This window comes from Carassius carassius, chromosome 5 (genome assembly GCF_963082965.1).
Source record: "Carassius carassius chromosome 5, fCarCar2.1, whole genome shotgun sequence".
NCBI lineage: Eukaryota > Metazoa > Chordata > Actinopteri > Cypriniformes > Cyprinidae > Carassius > Carassius carassius.
Window position 1 is genome coordinate 37985128 of NC_081759.1, and position 19140 is coordinate 38004267.

Consider the following 19140-nt stretch of genomic DNA (forward strand, 5'->3'; position numbering starts at 1 on the left):
AGCAGGTGGGAGGTTAAGTGCTATAATAAAACTACAAGGACCATGGCGGTCACTCTTCTTGTGGCCTTCTTGTTGTGTGCCGCCAGGCTTCAGCATGGAGACAACTCAAGAAAGACGACTCAAAGCTGTTATTAGCCAAATGTTTAAAGTATAAGCCAGCTCCTGTAAAAAGTGTATATTTATGCTTAATGGTGTGATTTCATATGTGTGTGTGTGCATATGTGAATGTTCTAAGCAGGTAAATTCTGAGGTGTAGTCATCAGCCCTCTTGACCTCATGAATATTACATCAGTGGACTGAGGGCATGCAGAAGAGTAGATGAAATATTTACTACCACTTCCACCTCCATTCTTGTTTTAGGCAAGTGTTTGTTCTAACTATGATGAACAACTGTGTAAATAGCTGGCCTCTATGTGCACATTAACCAATAAAAGCATGCCTGTTTTGCAAATTATTCATATATGCCGAATTGGAATTACTAATTGTCCATATGCAAAAATGTCAGGCTTTGTAAAGTAAATAAAATAATAATACTGAAAATGTTTTGGTATTTTATTTGTCACGTACAAACCAGAGTGTTTATAATTAAGACATATTAAAATAATATGGCAATAATAAGAATAAAAATTGCAATTTCAAGCAGCATAACAAGCTGTTTTGTACAGCTAAAATAACTGGAAGTGACTCTGGAAGCCAGACACATTAAATTTACAAATGACTGTTGCCATTCTTGCATTACAAACAAGGTTACATAGAAGAATGCTGCACATAGGAAATTGCACATTGTTCACTTATTTTGCACCAGTAATTGGTTTACATGCACACTAACAACATGACATGATCAATGTTATTTATACAATATTCAGAATTTCTTCTTCATCACAGAAAAGTTATGGAATGCCTAAGTGGTAGGACCAAAAAACAAAAACACAAAAAAAGTGGCTGAGATAAAGGGTGGAATAAGATTCACTAAAGGGTTTAATGCAGTATTTGTGCATAAAATATGCTGTATTAAGAACTGTATTTATCCAAAATAAATAAGGTATCATCTAAGCACAGTGATTGTGTGGTGTAGGTTTAGAGGATTTATATTAATCTGGAAGTTTTAATTTACAGACTCCAAGTTTGGAATGTTTGTAACTGAACTGAGCACTTGAAATAAATAAATAAACAACTAAACTCTTGTATAACATTTTGCATTTGTAGATTCCGTGTTAAATTGTATTGATGTTGGTCATATTAATTTTAGCAAATATTTTGTAACATATAAAATACACCTATTCTGCGTATATGAGTCCTTGTTTGTCTCTGGCGGAAGTGTTTGGTGACGCAGTTCTGCCACCTTGAGGTCATGATCATGATATTACAACTACAATTTGGGTGAGACGTATTCACTGTGCGCACAGTACAGGCTTTGATAACGGTGTGCTTTTAGTACGGAAGACGGAGGGCTTTTGGAAATATTAAAATGCAATGTTTATGATGTTTCTATGCGTTCTGAGGTTTCTACCATCTGAGCAGTGACGGAGCTGAAGACTGACACATTAGAAATGTGATCTGACGGTATCCATGCGAAGGCTTTCTGCATCAATACCCGTATTTCCGTACTAATACCAGCTATCTCTCTCAATTTCAGGTCGACTCGTGCTGAAATCTCCTAGCATGAAGCATCGCATGGTAAAAATTCATTTTCTCAGTACCGTGGAATCAAATACATTCAGACGGATGCGCGCATTTATACCGGAGTGACGTGATGCACGATCAGCTGATCACTGTTCGACAGGATGACTGACATATTAATAGACCGAGTTTTTATGTATATAAAGAAGGTTTTGATTACAAATTTTGCATCATGCATGGCAGAAAGGTTACAGTTTACATACTGTTTTTTTGGTCTTAATCTTGGATTATCATTCAATTTTATGAAATATGACCCTGGTCCCTGGACCACAAAACCAGTCATAAGGTTCCTTTTTAAAAAATGTATATTTATACATTATCTGAACGCGGAGTAAATAAGCTTTCCATTGGTGTATTGTTTAAGATAGGATAATATTTGTCTGAGATACAACTAGTCATTTTTAAAATCTGTAATCTGAGGGTGCAAAATACTGAGAAAATCGCCTTTAAAGTTGTCCAAATGAAGTTCTTAGCAATGCATATTACTCATCAAAAATTAAGTTTTGATCTATTTACGATAGGAAATGTACAACATATCTTCATGGAACATGATCTTTACTATACCAATTTTCTTATCATTAAAAAATTTATAATTTTGACCTAGTCAGTGTGTTTTTGGCTGTTGCTACAAATATCCCCGTGCTACTTATGCTCCAGGGTCACAAATAAAAAGGAATGACTTTGCTCTGTAATGTTGTCTTTGATTATAAAGGTCAATTGAATTGGTCATAGAATGGAGTTTCCTGCAGTAAACCACAGCTGTACACATCCACCACCACAGCCATGGGCCGGACAGAGTCCCAGGACCCCAACCATGCCTCCACCCAGCTGTCCATTTCCTTCATATCACTATCCAAACCTGAACCCAGATCAGCAGAGTGTGACCCCCATGACCCACACGACAGAAACCACAGCAGGCCATTGGCCTCAGTCGCTGTACTGGGACTCCTCACAGCAAAGCTACCAGGGTAAGAATAATACATCTTCAGTAATACATCACAATCTATTGCTGTCTCATGGAAGAAAATGTTAACATTTTTGATCCTGTCTTATTGCAGGAGTGTTAAAGCCTGTTCCTGAGATTACAAATATGACGAATCAAGGAATGCCACAGAGAAGCGTCTCATTACCAGTAAGTGCATGACAGTGTATTGGAGATCGGGGGGTTATTGGACCTTTTCTTTTTCTTTTTTTATGTCGTATTTCAGGGTACAATTTCTCTTTTTTTTCAGACTAATTAAAATCCTATTCTCGTTATTTATATAACATTTATGCATTTAGCAGACGCTTTTGTCCAAAGCGACTTACAGTGCATTCAGACTATATATATATATATATATATATATATATATATATATATATATTCCTTTTTTTTTTTTTACCAGTACTGTATGTGTGTTTCCTGCGAAGTGAACCCACAACCTTTTGCGCTGCTAACGCAATGCTCTACCACTGAGCCACAGGAACTCATTATATTTTATCTTGTAATCATATATCATTTAGCTGTTCCAGATTAATATGCATTGAAACCAAAATTCTCACTGTAATACTACATTGTTACAAAACATGATAAAATCTTTTTTAAAGTAAAATACAATAAAATCAATTTTAAAATAAGTTACAAAAAAAATTCTACTAATGACAGTGTAAGCATCTGTCATTATGATGGACTTTTAGCACTAATTTAGTGATTTGATAAATATAACAAAATGTTCATTAAATAAAATTCAATTCAATTCAAGTTTATTTGTATAGCGCTTTTTACAATACAAATCATTACAAAGCAACTTTTCAGAAAATTATGTTTCTACAATATTTAGTAATCGCTTATAAGTGGTGACTGTCAGTTTGTGCACGTATGACAGGATTTGTAGAAAAATTTTGTAATAATAAAACATAAAAATAAAAATAAAAATGAAAGTCGTAATCAGCCAGATGATGAACATTATTAATATTATCAATAATTAATAATTATTATATGATGCAGTCACACTTGTAGCAATAATTGTTAGTTCTGTTGTTGATTCAGGGTTAGCATCTGGGGTCCTCTGAGGGTCAGCATCATCTCTTCTCAGGTGTTCTGTATCCAGACTGGAGCTTGTGTAAATCCTAGTTGGCAAAACATAGAAACAAATAGAGACATCATTAGCATAGCTGCTGTTCCAACAAAGTAAAATTAATTAGTTTAACCCAAGCTAAAGAATAAGAATGCACATTTGATCAGATACAACTACACTCACAATTTAAAAGATACATTATTCGTATGTTTGCGAAAGAGATGCGTTTTTAATCTAGATTTAAACAGAGAGAGTGTGTCTGAACCCCGAACATTATCAGGAAGGCTATTCCAGAGTTTGGGAGCCAAATGTGAAAAAGCTCTACCTCCTTCAGTGGACTTTGCTATCCGGAACTACCAAAAGTCCAGCGTTTTGTGACCTTAGGGAGCGTGATGGATTGTAGGGTGGTAGAAGGCTAGTTAGGTACGCAGGAGCTAAACCATTTAGGGCCATATAGGTAAGTCATGATAATTTGTAACTTTATACGTAACTTAATAGGTAGCCAGTGCAGAGACTGTTAAATTGGGGTAATATGATCGTATTTTCTTGACCTGGTAAGGACTCTAGCTGCTGCATTTTGGACTACCTGTAGCTTGTTTATTGACGAAGCAGGACAACCACCTAGAAGTGCATTACAATAGTCCAGTCTAGAGGTCATGAATGCATGAACTAGCTTTTCTGCATCAGAAACAGACAACATGTTTCATAGCATGGCAATGTTTCTAAGATGGAAGAATGGAGTTTTTGTAACATGGGAAATATGATTTTCAAAAGACAAGTTGCTGTCTAATATAACACCCAGATTTCTGACTGTAGAGGAAGTAACAGTACATCCGTCTAGTTGCAGATTGTAATCTACAAGATTCTGTGTAGTGTTTTTTGGTCCAATAAATAATATCTCTGTCTTATCCGAATTTAATTGGAGAAAATTATTGGCCGTCCAATCTTTTACATTTTTAACACACTCTGTTAATATCAGTTATACGCAGCATGCACGATACAAGGAAATGGTCTGTAATATCATCACATTGAGGTACGATATCTATAGCAGTAAGATCGATTCCATGCGATATAATTAGATCTAGTGTATGATTAAAACGATGAGTGGGCCTGGTGACATTTTGCTTGACTCCAAAAGAGTTTATTAGGTCAGTAAACGCAAGTCCTAATGCATCATTTGTATTATCAACATGAATATTAAAATCTCCCATGATTAGCGCCTTATCAACTGTAACCAGAAGGTCTGAGAGGAAATCTGCAAATTCTTTTAGGAATTCTGTATACGGCCCTGGTGGTCTATACACAGTAGCCAGAGCAAGAGATACATTAGATTTCTTTTACATGTCTGACAGTGTAACATTAAGCAGAAGTATTTCAGAGTTAAACCTGTATCCTGTTTTCTGGGTAACATTGAGAATATCACTATATATTGTTGCAACACCTCCACCACGACCAGTCTGACGTGGCTCATGCTTATAACAGTAGTTCGGTGGAGTAGACTCATTTAGACCAAAATAATCATTTGGTTTTAGCCAGGTTTCAGTCAAGCAGAGTACATCAAAACTATTATCTGTGATCATTTCATTTACAATAACTGCTTTGGGTGTGAGTGATCTAATATTTATGAGCCTAAACTTTAAAGATTGTTTTTGTTCATTTACTTTACATGTTTCTGGTTTAATCACGATAAGATTTCTTCTAGATCCTACATTAAATTTATATTTTGACCTCACTATTCGGGGAACAGACACAGTCTTAATAGATTGTACAGCGCAAGTACTTTTATCATTTAAGCGGGTGGAACAAAAGTCATCATAATAGTTATTAGAGAATTGTCTTACTAGTCACATGGAGCGAAGTGTCCTGGAGATGTTGTCAGATGTTGAGAGCAGATCCGCTCCGACTCTGCTGGGGTGCAGACCAATCAGCGCGAAACAGCCTAGGACGCTCCCAGAAAAGATTCCAGTTATTAACAAATAGCAGTTTCTCTTCTTTACACCATGGCAACAACCATTCATTTAAAGCAAAAAGTCTACTGAACTTTTCTTGTCCTCGTCGATACGTGGGCAGTGGTCCTGACACGATGATCGTCGGCGCGGGCGTCGGGCTGAGAACCGTCTCGATCAGGCTGCTGAAGTGCCTCTTCAGCGTCTCCGTCTGCCGCAGCGTGGTGCCGTTAACCCCGGGGTGAAGCACGACCGCTCTGGGGCTCTCGTCGGCCTTCAGGATTGTGGGTATCTGCGCAGAAACATCGAGAACATGAGCACCAGGGAAACAATGAGTGTGCACTTTACCTTCGGCTAACGTAGCACGGACGTGTCGGACGATGGAGTCTCCGATGATCACAGCGTCGCGTCCTGTCTCGCGGAGGGGAGCGAAGCGGTTCCGTGTGGAGATCTCGAAGAAGTCGTCGCCTGGGGCCTGGCTCGCGTCCTCCTCTGTGGATGCACCCAGGGTCCGTGGTGTCCCGGCGCCGGAGTGAAGGACATCTGGGAAGATCGCGTCCTGGGTGCACCGGGCCTGTGCAGAGAAACACACGGAGTAGACGTGGTGGGACTGTTAACAGCACGCTGTATACTTACCCCAGACTTGTGAGCGTCAGCCCGGGATGATTCCAGCGCGGCTCTCCGCTCTCTCAGCTGGGCCTGCCTCACCTCCATGTCACGAATCTGCTTCCCCACGGCCTCGAGCTCGAGCTGCTTGGATTTAGCACAGATTCAAATTACCCCCCCTTCTCAACAATTAAAGTTCTGGAAATTCAGAAATTTCCAATAAAAAGTCGTAACAATCACACTTCTTTTCCCCAGACAGAGTGAACTTTAATGAGTAAGTGCTCTTTAAGTGTCATCAGTATGGCTTGGGTGTGATTGATGAAAAGTTAGGATGTGGTAGAAATTTAGTGTTGCATTTGCAGTCTGTTTGAATTGTCTCAGTCTCATGTATTATACAAGTATGTGGCCCATAAGATCTGTATTGAATTTACTGAAGGATCACTTTCTTTTCCTCTCTTTTGTCAGACGAGTCCAGTGTCAAATTCTAAGACAGAGTCTCGGTACGGCCTGGATCCTCAGCTTCTACCCAGTGTGGTAAATGAACCGGCACTCTTATTCTGTAATGTTTCCATCAAGACAGCTCAGGTATCAGTATGGCTGTTTTATTTTGTCTCAGTGTCTAAATGTCTCTTAAATGTTCAGGTCCAGGTGATTAAAGAGGACAGGATCCAGTGGGAGGGGAAAGTGTTTGTTTCAGAATGCAAATCTTCAGTTCCCCCTCTCTCCTCAACACAATGCACCCTGGAGGACAGAGGTACTGTCACTATGACCCGCTTTAGCCCTCATTATCTTTTAACTTCGTTCCCAAATTCACATGAAAAATAAATGTGATGCACCTGGTTTTCTTATCACAACAGCTTTTGTTGTACTTTTGTTGAAATGATTTTGACCTTAACTGACTTTCAGACAGTGATGGAGCCAGACACACAAAGGTAATGACATTTTTGACAGGTGTTCTTATAATGAGACATCATGATAATCTCAAACACAGCTGCTGTTTTTCAGTCTCATAAATACAGCAGAGTCCTGCTGACACTAGGACAAAACACACAGTATGCTTTGCATTGCCAAAACAGCTTCAGTGTTCTTTCTTTAATTAGGCTGTTTTAAAAGTAATAATATGATCTTTTTTTATTATTATTAATAATAATATAATAATACTAATATTACGGCTACAACCAATAATTATGATTTAAATGCTGTTTGGCCAAATACAACATGACCTGGCACCAAAAACACTATCTACTGATAAGCATTAAAAATGAATTGTGTATTCTGATCTTTTTTATTATTATTTTTTTAATATAATAATTTAAAGGTTAACATTTTAATGCTTTGTATTGTTCCAATGTCAGTGGTATTTGAAAAAGAACAACGTGTACAAATATCCTTGTTTATCAAAATGTAAAACTACAGATCTTACTACTGCATTTTTGTTTCTCTAACCATAAATAGTCAGATCGAACCCAGTGCATTATGGGTGTTGAAGTTTCCCTACCTTTTTGGAAATAGGTAACACCACAGTTTATTTTTTTATTTTCTCTAATCACGGTGTAATTAACAAAATTTGTATTTCTACTGCATAATTTCTGCAGCCAAGTTTTATTAAATGCCAGTCTTGTCAGCAGTGAATTACTTCTTTAAATTTAAAACATTTAGTGCAGTTTGGACCTTATGAATTTCTTTTTACTAATACTACTTTCCTCAAAAAAGAGAAAAAAAGTTACTTTTTAAGTATGCAGGTTGCTTTCTTGTCCGAGATGTTGTAATTAAGTGAAAACAAGATTATAATATTGTGCAATACAATGCATAATCACTTTTTTTTGTTGTTGTTCCCTGTGCTTCCCAGGTAATGCCACAGCTCGTTTTATCCGCTGCACGTCCTACAGCTTCCCTGTAGATCCTCAGTCAGCTCAGAAGAGCCGTCTCCCGCTGGGTGCAGTCGTGTGTCCACTGGCCAGGCCGGAAAAAGGAGAAGTACGTATGGAAAAAACAGTAAACATGTATGTGGGGAGGTTTAGAATGATTATGATATCCCTTTAAAAACATCACTTTTATTTTTCTTATTTGCTAGGATGTTATTTGTGAGTCATTCTGTCGTCTTGAGAAATCCCAATCACCTTCACATATTCTTCAGTGTTTTTTTGTGGCCTGCTCTTGTAAACATGCTATGTGAATGTTTTCCACAGCGTGAGGTGCCAGTTTGTGAGGCGGGAGATTGTGTTAAGGGCTGTGCACACTGCGGGGCCTTCATGAGCCCTGCTATGAGCTGGCAGGACTGCGGGCAAAGATTCTACTGCCCTTTCTGCCACAAACTTAATGAAGGTAAGTCTTGCTTGGCCTGCACTCATTCTTAATTTTCGGTTAAAGCTGTGCACATATGTCCTTCCATCTTCACTCAACTATGTATTTTTCTCATAGTGCCATGGCAGTCCTATCAGCCCACTAATCACGGCCGCCGTGTTGACTGCGAAAAAAAACCTGAACTCAGTCTCGGCTCATATGAGATCCTGGAAAAACAGACGGTTTTGAACTTTATTTTTCTCTTGTCTTATACTATATGTAACTGTATTAGATTAGATTACGCATCAGTATTTAATAAAAATTTAATTTAGGGTTAATATAAACAGCTAGTTCAATGCATGGAAAAAAAAAATATATATATACACTGCTATTCAAAATGTTGAGCTCAGTAAGGTTTTATTTATTTACTTATTTATTTGGCAAGGACACATTCAATTGAAACGTGGTAGTTTTGAAACCTTGTATTTGTTAATCCAGAAAAGAAAGTATCAAGGTTTCCACAAAAATATTAAGCAGCACAACCGTTTTCAGCATGATAAATGTGCATTAAATCAGCATATGAGAATGATTTCTGAAGGATTGTGTGACACTTACGACTGGAGTAATGATGCTTAAAAATTCAGCATTGCATCACAGGTATAATTTCATTTTAACGTATGTTAAAAGAGAAAACAGTTTTTTTTAACCACATCAACTCTGGGGACCCACCGGTGGGTCCAATATTGCATATGCCTAATTCTCAAAAAATCAAAATAACAGCTCAAGTGGTTAATTGTAATAATGTTTTACAGTGTTACTGTTTTACTATAATTCTTAATAAAATAAGTGCAGCCTGTGTGAGCATGAGACTTATTTAAAGAGACTCCAAACTTTTGAATAGTAATGTATATACAGTAGTTGATGCCCGTTTTATCTAAATTGTTGAATAACCCTGACTATGATCTACTTAACAGGGTAAAGCTGCGGTGTTGCTGCTGGCGATAGATGTGTCTGCCAGTGCGATGAGAACGGGGCAGCTAGGACACATTTGTAAGCAGATTTGTTCTCAACTGCAAGCTTTAAATGGGTAAGGGATATTAATAGTGATGCGCGGGTCGGGGTTTTTTCCAACCCGCGGGTCCTGCTTTTATGAAATGATGTGGCCCGCCCCGCAAATAAAGTAAAATTTCTTGACCCGCCCCGCACATCGGGGACATCACAGAAGTTACATTGCTACTTAGACCTTCGTATCATAACCTTATCAATATAGGCTATAGGTAATTGCACTATGGTGGTTCGTTCGTGAACAAATCTTTTAGGTGAACGAATCGTTCTCGTTTACGTAATCCACTGACCATAGACAGTAAAAGACTATTAGCAGCGCATGCGCAGCTCGTGAACAGCTCTGTGAACTGTTTCATCCTGTCAAAAAGAGTTACTCAAGATGTTACGGAGCATGTGACTTGTTGAATGTATTGAACGAATACGATCTTCTCGTAGGTGAAAGAGTTGAATGAACTGATACATCTCGTTTGTGAATGAAATGAATGAGAGTATACAGGGTCAGTCGGCCAAGCATGTAAATCTCGATCAGCAATCAGCAGATACAAAGCGCAGTTATTGGTGCACATACGCTTGTTTTCATATTTGGAATACAGAACATAACTCCACGTTTAATCCCCGATAAAACCTCGTGCTTTGTTAATCTGAACAATTTATTTAGAATATTTATTTAATGCGATCATGCACACACTTTAATAAAGCCAAATCAGTTTTTGTCACAAGTAAATACGTTCGTTGACTTAAGACATAACACATAAGACACTCTTTTTCGCCAACTGCTGGCGTATTTGTGTAATATGAAGAAATGGTCACTGAACGAATCAGTGAATGAATCATTTTGGTGAACGAACTGAAAATCAACGAATCTCTGGAAAGAATCAAAATTTCCACCACTAAATTCCATGCAACATAAATGGATTTTTAAACATTTTGTTTTTAGTGACCCGCCCCAACCCGCCCCGCAATAAAGTGCCAATTTCTTAACCCGCCCCAACCCGGGTTATGAGACGACCCGCGCATCACTAGATGTTAACATTTACAATTATTTTCACAATCATGTCCATTCCTAATGTTTGAAATCTTGTCTTGTGAATGTTGTTTCTTTGTTTTAGGCCTGGAGAAACTGAGCGATCAGATCTTCGAGTGGGTTTGATGACCTATGACAGCCGTATCCATCTGTATAACCTGAGTCCGGCTCTGTCCCGCCCTCACATGATGGTCATCACTGACTGTGAGGAGCTGGAGCTTCCTGTGGTGGAGGGCCTTCTGGTGCCCCTGAAAGTCTGCATACACATTCTTGAGAGGTTTTGTTGTACTAATTTAATTATTATTAAAAGAAGAGCAAAATAGTCTACAATATAGTTAACTATTCCTTTCTTCTTGGGCAGAGTTCTACAGGAAATTTCATTTTTCACCTCTGAGCCAGATAGATTTAGCTCACCGGAGCTTGCTGTTTCTGCAGGGCTGAAGATTCTCCAGGCAAGAGCCCTAATATGAGTCTTAAACATGCTGAAAAATTCAGTGTATGTGCGTCAAATGTTGATTTATAAATCTCCTGCGTCTCATTTCAAAAGGATGCAGCATCTCCAGGAAAATTATTGATATTCCATTCCTCACCTGTTTCTGAAGGCTCAAATCTGAAAAGCTCCTCAGGTTTCTTCAGCTCTAGCAAAGTGAAGGTGAATTATAGAACATGCAGTTTTTCCACAATATTGTCCATAATGTTAATGATCTAAAAGTGTTTTATTTATCTGCTTCCTCTTGGTTATATATTAGTCCATCTTCCAAGGACCAGATTCTTCGATCTCATTGGCTAAAGAATGTGTCAGTCAAGGCTGCAGCGTGCACATTTTTGTGTTCTCCCACCAAGAAGTAGGCGGGGCTTGGCCAGGACACATCCCCTCTCTCACAGGGGGTGGGGTCATCTGCTATAACAGTCTACAGGTAATAAATGCCATCTGCTCTCAGTCGACATCAGTTACACCCTCACGTCCTATTATGTCAGACGAAGAAAACCTTAGAGCCGAATTACTTTAAAACCGCTGCACACGTTTGAAAATTGAAAAAACAACAACCCTATGGCTGCCTCGAGAATTAGCCTGGAATGTCATAATGGTTTGTACTTGATAAAAATCTCTGCTGCTAATACAAGGCTTTTGTAGACATCCTATTAACTGGAAGTGTTACAAAGGTTGCCTTCCTGCTCTATCATCATAGTCCTCTGCAATTAGAGCACTGTAGTGATGGATGAAAAATGTCTGTTAAATGATAACATGACCATGCAACCAGATATCAGAGATTCAGATTTACTGGAAATGTGTAGAATTACATTTAGATTAGACTAAGGTATGTGAATATAAAACTGCAAAAGACTATTTAAATATGAATCCTGCTCTGGTCTGTGTGTTTGTATGAAAGAATGGCGAAGACATGCGGTTTCATGTACTACATACTGAAGTAGGTTTTTCCAGCCTCTGCCGCCTCGATATGAGTTCATTAACACATAAACATAACCTCTAGAACTGCTTTGAGTGTCACTTTATGAGCATATGAAAAAAACTAGTCATATCATATACTAACAGAAACGATAGGTCTTCACTGTAACCCGTCAAAATAAAAGTTCAGTTTAACTTGAAGAAACTGTAAAAGAAATATATTATTAAATCATAGTGCTACTACTACTACTAATAAAATTATTATTAAAACATTATTTTTTAAGGAAATTTACCAGTATTTAAATTCAAGAGCAAATATTTCTGGTAAATAAATAAAATAAAATGAATTAATTGGGGTTTATTATTTTAAAATTTAATGAAAATGGAATCCAGAAAATTAACGGAACACAGAATTGGTAAAAATAAAACTGAATTTGTGAGGAAAAAAAAAACATTTCATAGGGCCTTAAAAAAAATTTTTTGTTGAATGTTTAATAAATTACTGGTAAATTATGTATTTCATGCTTTCAGTTAATTAGACATTCTTTTTATTATTATTTTTTATTATTATTTAAACAGAGTCTAGAAAAATGAAAAAGAAAAAAAAGGGAATACAGAAAAATGTAAACAGAAAAAAATGGAATTTGGAAAATAATAAAGCGGAATTTGGGAAAAAATTTAACTGATTTCATAGGGCCCCAAACATTATACTCTCATGGTCAGTATAATACTACTAGCGACCTGTCAGATGTCTTGTTTTGTGTAATGCCATTGTCACATATTCTTTTATTTCTATCTTTTCTTTATGTTTTTCTTTTTCCTCATAAGCAAAACCAGTCATCATTTTTAGGTTTTTCATTGACTTTCTAGTAACAAACTGTCAATGTCTCAAAGAAAGCAACGTTACAGCATTAGCAACTAGTCTTTTAGCTTGGTTCTGTACACTATGTGGATTAATTGTAATCAGAGTGAATTTTTCAGGAGTGGTGTTTTCAAAATGTGGATGTCACTTCTATAAATAACTAATCTTGGACACAGATGCACACTTTATTCTGTCTGCTTCCTGCTATGTGAATAGAACCGGATTAAGCACTCAAAAGAAGAGTGACAACCATATTTAATGTAGTGTTAACAAACTGTGTCATTTCATACTAAATCTTTCCATGTACTTTTCTTTGCAGTCGGAGCTGGAACAGGAATGCTTCCGAGCTGATCTGAGCAGATGTGTGAATATGCAAATGGCCTTCAAAGTTCAGCTCAGAGTTTTTATCAGTAAAGGTAATTGCGTATACAAGAATCTAGAAAGCCAGATTCTAAGACAGAGAGGAACTAAGAAGGTTATTACCATCTAAACGTTAAGACTGTATTTTAGCTTTGAATTCATTTTTTGAAATGTATACTAATATAGTATACTAATATAGGTCATAGTCTATATCAAGTATCAAATTATTAATAGATAGTCACTTGTTTGTAACTTGACTTCGATGCATGAGTGCCAGATGTTATCTGTAAATAGCTGGTGGGTATACAGTATTAACAGCTCAGTCGCTGTGTTTCTGCAGAGATGCGCATATCTGGTTGCTATGGCTCCTTCATCGCCGGTCCTGACTCCTGCTGTGTTGCCATGGCAGCGCTTGATTGGCGCACAGCTCTGGCATTTGAGTTCACTCACAACAAGTCTTTGGATGAATCGAGGGGTGTAGCCATACAGGTAGTATTGATGTGATGATATAAATTATCATAATAGTCAATCTCAGATTTTGATTAATGACACTTATCTGAGATTAATGGATGTGATTAATAAATTGATGAGTTCTTTATTAATACACTGGTTTGATTGTCTTCTCATCTGCTTGTGTAGTTTGTGCTGTCATACAGTAGCTCCTCCGGAGAGAACAGGACACGGATACACACCGTTATTCTGTCCGCTTCCTGTCATCCGCTAGACACCTTTAGAAGCAGCCAGGCCGAGACGCTCCTCACATTCTACTGCAAGAAATGTATTCAAAAAGATGAATATGAATCAAATACTAAAATTAAATCAAATTGGACCTTATTTACTTTTTTTATATATTCACTACTGTTTAAACGTTCTGGGTCATTTTTTAGAGAGGATGCACTGACTTGTTTAAAAGTGACAGTAAAGACGTTGTTTCAAATGACTTCTGTTTGAATAAATGCTGTTACTTTCTATTCATCAAAATATATATATATATTAAGGAGCACAATTATTTTCAACACTGATATTGATCAACAAATCAGCACAATAGAATGATTTCTAAGGGATCGTGTGCCACTGAAGACTGGAGTAATGATGCTGAAGATTCAGCTTTGACATCATAGTAATCAACTGCATTTTAAAATATATGAATATGCAATATGCATTTTTGAAAATTGTGGTCATATTTCGCATTATTACTGTTTTTATTGAATGTTTGATCAAATGGATATAGCCTTGGTGAACCCAAACTTTTAAATGGTAGTGTACATATAATATGTAATATAAATGCAATAATATTTTTTACAGGTCTTTGCTTATATAATCACTTATCATAAATAGCAGTGCATTACTGCACTGAGCAAAGTCTTGCTTATTTTACTTCAATTTGGTTGTTTTGACTTTATAATATTTCTACCTTTATTTTGCCGTGTGTGTGTGTGTGTCAGTGTATTCATTAGCACTGGAGAGTCCGCTGCAGTCCCTGCGTGAGGAGTTACAGACGGAGGTCACAGAGATGTTGGCTTGCTTCAGGAAACAAAGCTGCACTTCCTCTGTGTCCCCAGGACAGGTGCGTTCTTCATGTAGTTCTCTCTCATGAGCTTCATAAGATACTGGACAAGCACACGCTTTTGAATATTCGGATACTATAGAGATTTATCATACAGTTTCAGATGAAGTTATAATTTAGACATATTAAACTATGATTTGGTGATACCAATTAAAAAGTAAGGTCCTACCATTTTCAATCCAATTAATATTTCTTACCTACATTTTTCACCTTTTTGTCACATTGCCTTTTTTGTGCAAAAGGCCCTAGACAGTTATTAGCAACCTGTGTAATTAGAGCTTAATCAGATATTTTAGGCCCGTGAAGTCTTCTAGTATTTAAGGGGAAAAAAGTATTTTTAGGAGATGACTGACAGTCTAATACACTCAATTAATTTTACGATTCGTTCCCCTTTTAATGATGCAGGCACAGATAACAATACTAAGAAGCCATTCAAAGAGATTCCTGTTTCATTTGGATAAAAGAGTCTTGAATGTCATTCTCCTCTATTTCTCTTTCTCTGTGTTTCAGCTGGTGCTGCCTCAGTTTCTGAAAGCTGTACCTGTCTACATTAACAGTCTGCGCAAAAGCGATGTGCTGCTGCCTGGGATGCGGAGCTCTGTACATCAGCGTCTACAGCTGCGTAGCCTCATCATCTCCATGGACACGCGGAGCACTGCTTCTCAGTTCTACCCACTTATTCTGCCTCTGGTGAGAGACAGACATCTAGAACATTCTGTTCATCCAAATTAGTCACTGAAACGAGACTGTTTCCTTGTCTGTAAGAGTTCATGATTCTCAGTTGGATTGTTATGCACATGGCAGAATTGAGAGACGCCACATTCTTCAGTACTCTAGCAATAAATGCATCTACTGTACTCTCACTGTCTATTTATAGCATTTTATTTTTTACTTGGTAAATCAAGATTTCTGGCACCAAAGACAGTTATAATTAGGAATGCTCAGTATATTAGTTCCACACTGAATGTTTGCTGAAATTAGACATTTCTTTTTTAAATGTGTGATCAATATTTGTATCAAACTTTCATTTAAATGAACAGCATTTAAAACGGTTGCATTCCTGATTTATTTAGCCATTTCTTGGTTGTAGAACATATTGACCAAAAAATAAAAAATAAAATAAAATAAATAACCACCAGCTTGTTGACTGGTAATAAAAAAATAAGTTATATATATATATATATATATATATATATATATATATATATATATATATATATATATATATATATATATATATATATATTAAAAAGAAAGAAAACCAAAAAAATTCTTAAATAGACAAAATTTGAAACCAATAGTGTCAAAACCAATAAAACCAGGTGACTGTACCTTTAAGGTACTACAGTACAGTACATTTAAAAGTAGCTTTTTGTGACTTGAATGGGAGATTAAAGCCATGGAAGTCCACCAAACTTCACATTGTCACATTTTAATCCAATGCAAACTTCCTAAAATATTGATGCTTTCTCTCTTGACTGGATGATGATGCCACTGTCTCTGTTTACCCGTCTCACCCCTGCAGTCTGACTCTGCTGATAATGCCAACATGCCATCATTAGGGGAAGCCGTGCGCTGTACTGTCTCTAGTCTGGATCCAGGGGGTCTGTATCTGATCTTCTGCCCACTGGCACTGCTCCTTTGGGTGGGCAGCTGTGTGCCTCCTCACACTCTTCTACAGCTTTTCAACACCAACTCCTTCTCCTACCTCACATCTGGAGAGGTGAGACGGGGACACACTGAGTTGGCTTTTACATTAGCATTTAGCACGCTTTATTCGAAGTAACTGACAAATGAGAACATTTCATAGAAGCAGTTCGTCTAAGAGAGAATCTGAGGGGTGTATACATGTTTTAAATGAAAACTTAAAAATGTAATCTACTGTTTTCTACCATAATAGACTACTAGATAATGGGTCATTGACAAATAGTGGGTTCATGAACTATATATAGGATTAGATATACGTAGATAGTCATAGAATAAGTTTACCTTTCAGATGAATCTCTTTTCCTGGGACTGAATCTGATTAGTTATGTTGGTTGGTTATTTAATCATCCATCTAAATTGTCAAAACACTATTTTAGTATTTTATATTAATTACACTTCTTTTTTAAGAAGTTAAACTCAACAAGGCTGCATTATGTTTGATAAAGAATATAGTAATTTTGTAAAATTATATTACAATTTGAAATAAGTGTTTGATTGTTTAGTTGTTTCTATAAAGGGAAATGCCAGTCATTACTCCACTGGTGTCATGATCCTTCAGAAATCATTCTGATATGATTATTCAGTGCTTAAAAACATTCCCTTTTACTATCAATGTTGAAAACAGTTGCTACTTAATATTTTTGTGGAAATTTATACCTTTTTTAAATATAGGATTCTTTGGTAAATAGAAAGTTCAAACAAACAGCATTTATTTGAAAAAGTAATCTTTTGTAATATTAGAAATGTGTGTGTGTGTGAGAGAGTACCCATTCAAGGCATTTACTGCATTTTGTATTTTGCACTTATTGTATTTTAGTGCTTTTACTTCACTTTAGCTAGGGTGACCATATGAGCCATTTTCCCAGGACGCGTCCTTGCCAGGATTTCTATATTGCCTAAAACATCCAAAGTAGTTTGACCAATAACATGCAGGTATGGTACATAATCAACCAATCGTGGCGTGTGAGAAGGTGAGATCTACAGAGAACGATCATAGCAATGCAAATACACGTACATGTTAGGTGTTTGTTCGTTCATTCAACTTGAAGCGTCGCTGTACCAAGAGAGTGATTTTAATGCATAAAGAGCCGTCTGCTCTGCTCTCTATAGCTCTTATGAATGTCATACAATGATCGATCTGCACAGCACAAACAGCCAAAATCTGGATATTTTAGGCAATATAAAAAAAATAGGAAAATGGCTCATATGGTCACCCTATCTTTACCCTCGTACATAGCGTGTGTATTGTATGTTCTGTGTAGATCAAACTCCCAGTGCTTGAGAACTCTCTCTCCATCAGCACCAGAGCTCTCATATGCTCTCTGCAGTCATCCGCACCTGTTACTCTCCAGGTGAATGACTCACACCCTTCATTTGCACAATGTTTAATTCAGGAACTGACAGGATGTGGATACAGAATTAACTTTTTTTTTTTTTTTTGCAACAAAACAATCAAACCACAGTATTGGATTTAACAGTTTTCTTTTCAAAGTCAGTTTTGGCAGTAAAACACGTTTAATTTTAATTTTCTTGTTCAGCTAAAGCTGCTGCGGGAGGGAGACAGCTGTGAGGAGTCTCTGCAGCGCCTCCTGGTGGAGGACAAGAGTCCTAACGGTGGAGCTTCATACGCTGACTTCCTTTTTCACATTCATGTCAATGCATTGCGTCTTATCGTGTGACACTCAGTTCTCATTGACAAGTCCTTTGTGATAGTTCAGTCCCAATGTAGTTTACCTTTGGTTTCCTCTATAGCCATTGGTGATGTTCTTAAATCTATGAGGAAAAATAATTCTGTCTGGCTTTACCATACATTTACCTCTGAAATATTCATATTTTACAACTTAAGTAAATGCAAGCTCGATGTGACCAGCTTGTTTTAGGAGACATACTTAATATTAAGATTAGTCCTTTAATTTTCAAGGGCTCAGAATGACTGAATACTGTTTGAACTCCCATCAAAGACTCAGTTATTAATGATTCTCTATTTGAAGTGTGTTTGTGTGCGCGTGTGTGTGTGTGTGTGTGTGTGTGTGTGTGGGTCTAGACCCGGGTTTGATTTAACATTTGCTCTTGTGTCATGAATATTGCACTCTGAATTGAATTCATGAATTTGCCCAACTGGCAGTGGTGAGTAAGAGTGTGCGTGTTAATATTTGTTAGGCAATAATATATTAATTTATTTTTCAGTCTCATTACACCTCAATATTTAATGTCTTGATAAAACCCCTGATATGTTTCAAAGGGCCAACAGCATGTGGACCTAACACTTTACGGTTTTAATAATTTACGTAACATTTCTTTTGTATGAAGAAAATACTTTTCTCTCCAAAAAATGAATAAATAACTGTAAATGTGTGACTGGCTCTGAATCATTCTCGGCTGAATCTCTTTAGCATTCATCTTCTTTCCAGTCTATGTTCTCGTGAATTTCTGTCCCTCCTCCACAGAGAACCGAAAGGCAGCGAGAAACACTCCTAATGAGACATACCAAGTATAATTAGTGTAATTGGGGTTAATGATGTTGACATTGAGCTGAATATGAAATATCCGAGTGGGAGTCCATGTTCGTTATCTA

The 19140-nt window shown here is 37.0% G+C and overlaps 1 protein-coding gene across 3 annotated transcripts; it reads left to right on the plus strand.

The window, feature by feature from the left end:
• Positions 1–1361: 1361 nt before the first annotated feature.
• si:dkey-13n15.2 (protein transport protein Sec24C) lies at positions 1362–18920 on the plus strand. 3 transcript variants are annotated; one of them, XM_059551141.1, is made up of 22 exons: positions 1362–1380; positions 1637–1677; positions 2393–2648; positions 2739–2812; positions 6755–6823; positions 6932–7043; positions 8139–8266; positions 8479–8614; positions 8711–8814; positions 9547–9659; positions 10747–10938; positions 11023–11113; positions 11209–11313; positions 11411–11578; positions 13251–13347; positions 13632–13780; positions 13931–14069; positions 14737–14858; positions 15369–15548; positions 16384–16581; positions 17828–17917; positions 18104–18920. In XM_059551141.1, exons 3-22 carry the CDS (start codon positions 2414–2416, stop codon positions 18242–18244), a joined length of 2643 nt encoding a protein of 880 aa, XP_059407124.1. In that variant the 5' UTR covers positions 1362–1380; positions 1637–1677; positions 2393–2413; the 3' UTR covers positions 18245–18920. The 3 variants fall into 3 exon arrangements, with proteins under 3 accessions (XP_059407124.1, XP_059407126.1, XP_059407125.1); XM_059551142.1 differs by lacking the exons at positions 1362–1380; positions 1637–1677 and adding an exon at positions 1712–1816; XM_059551143.1 differs by lacking the exons at positions 1362–1380; positions 2393–2648; positions 2739–2812 and having other exon boundaries at positions 1387–1677.
• The last annotated feature ends 220 nt before the right edge of the window (positions 18921–19140 follow it).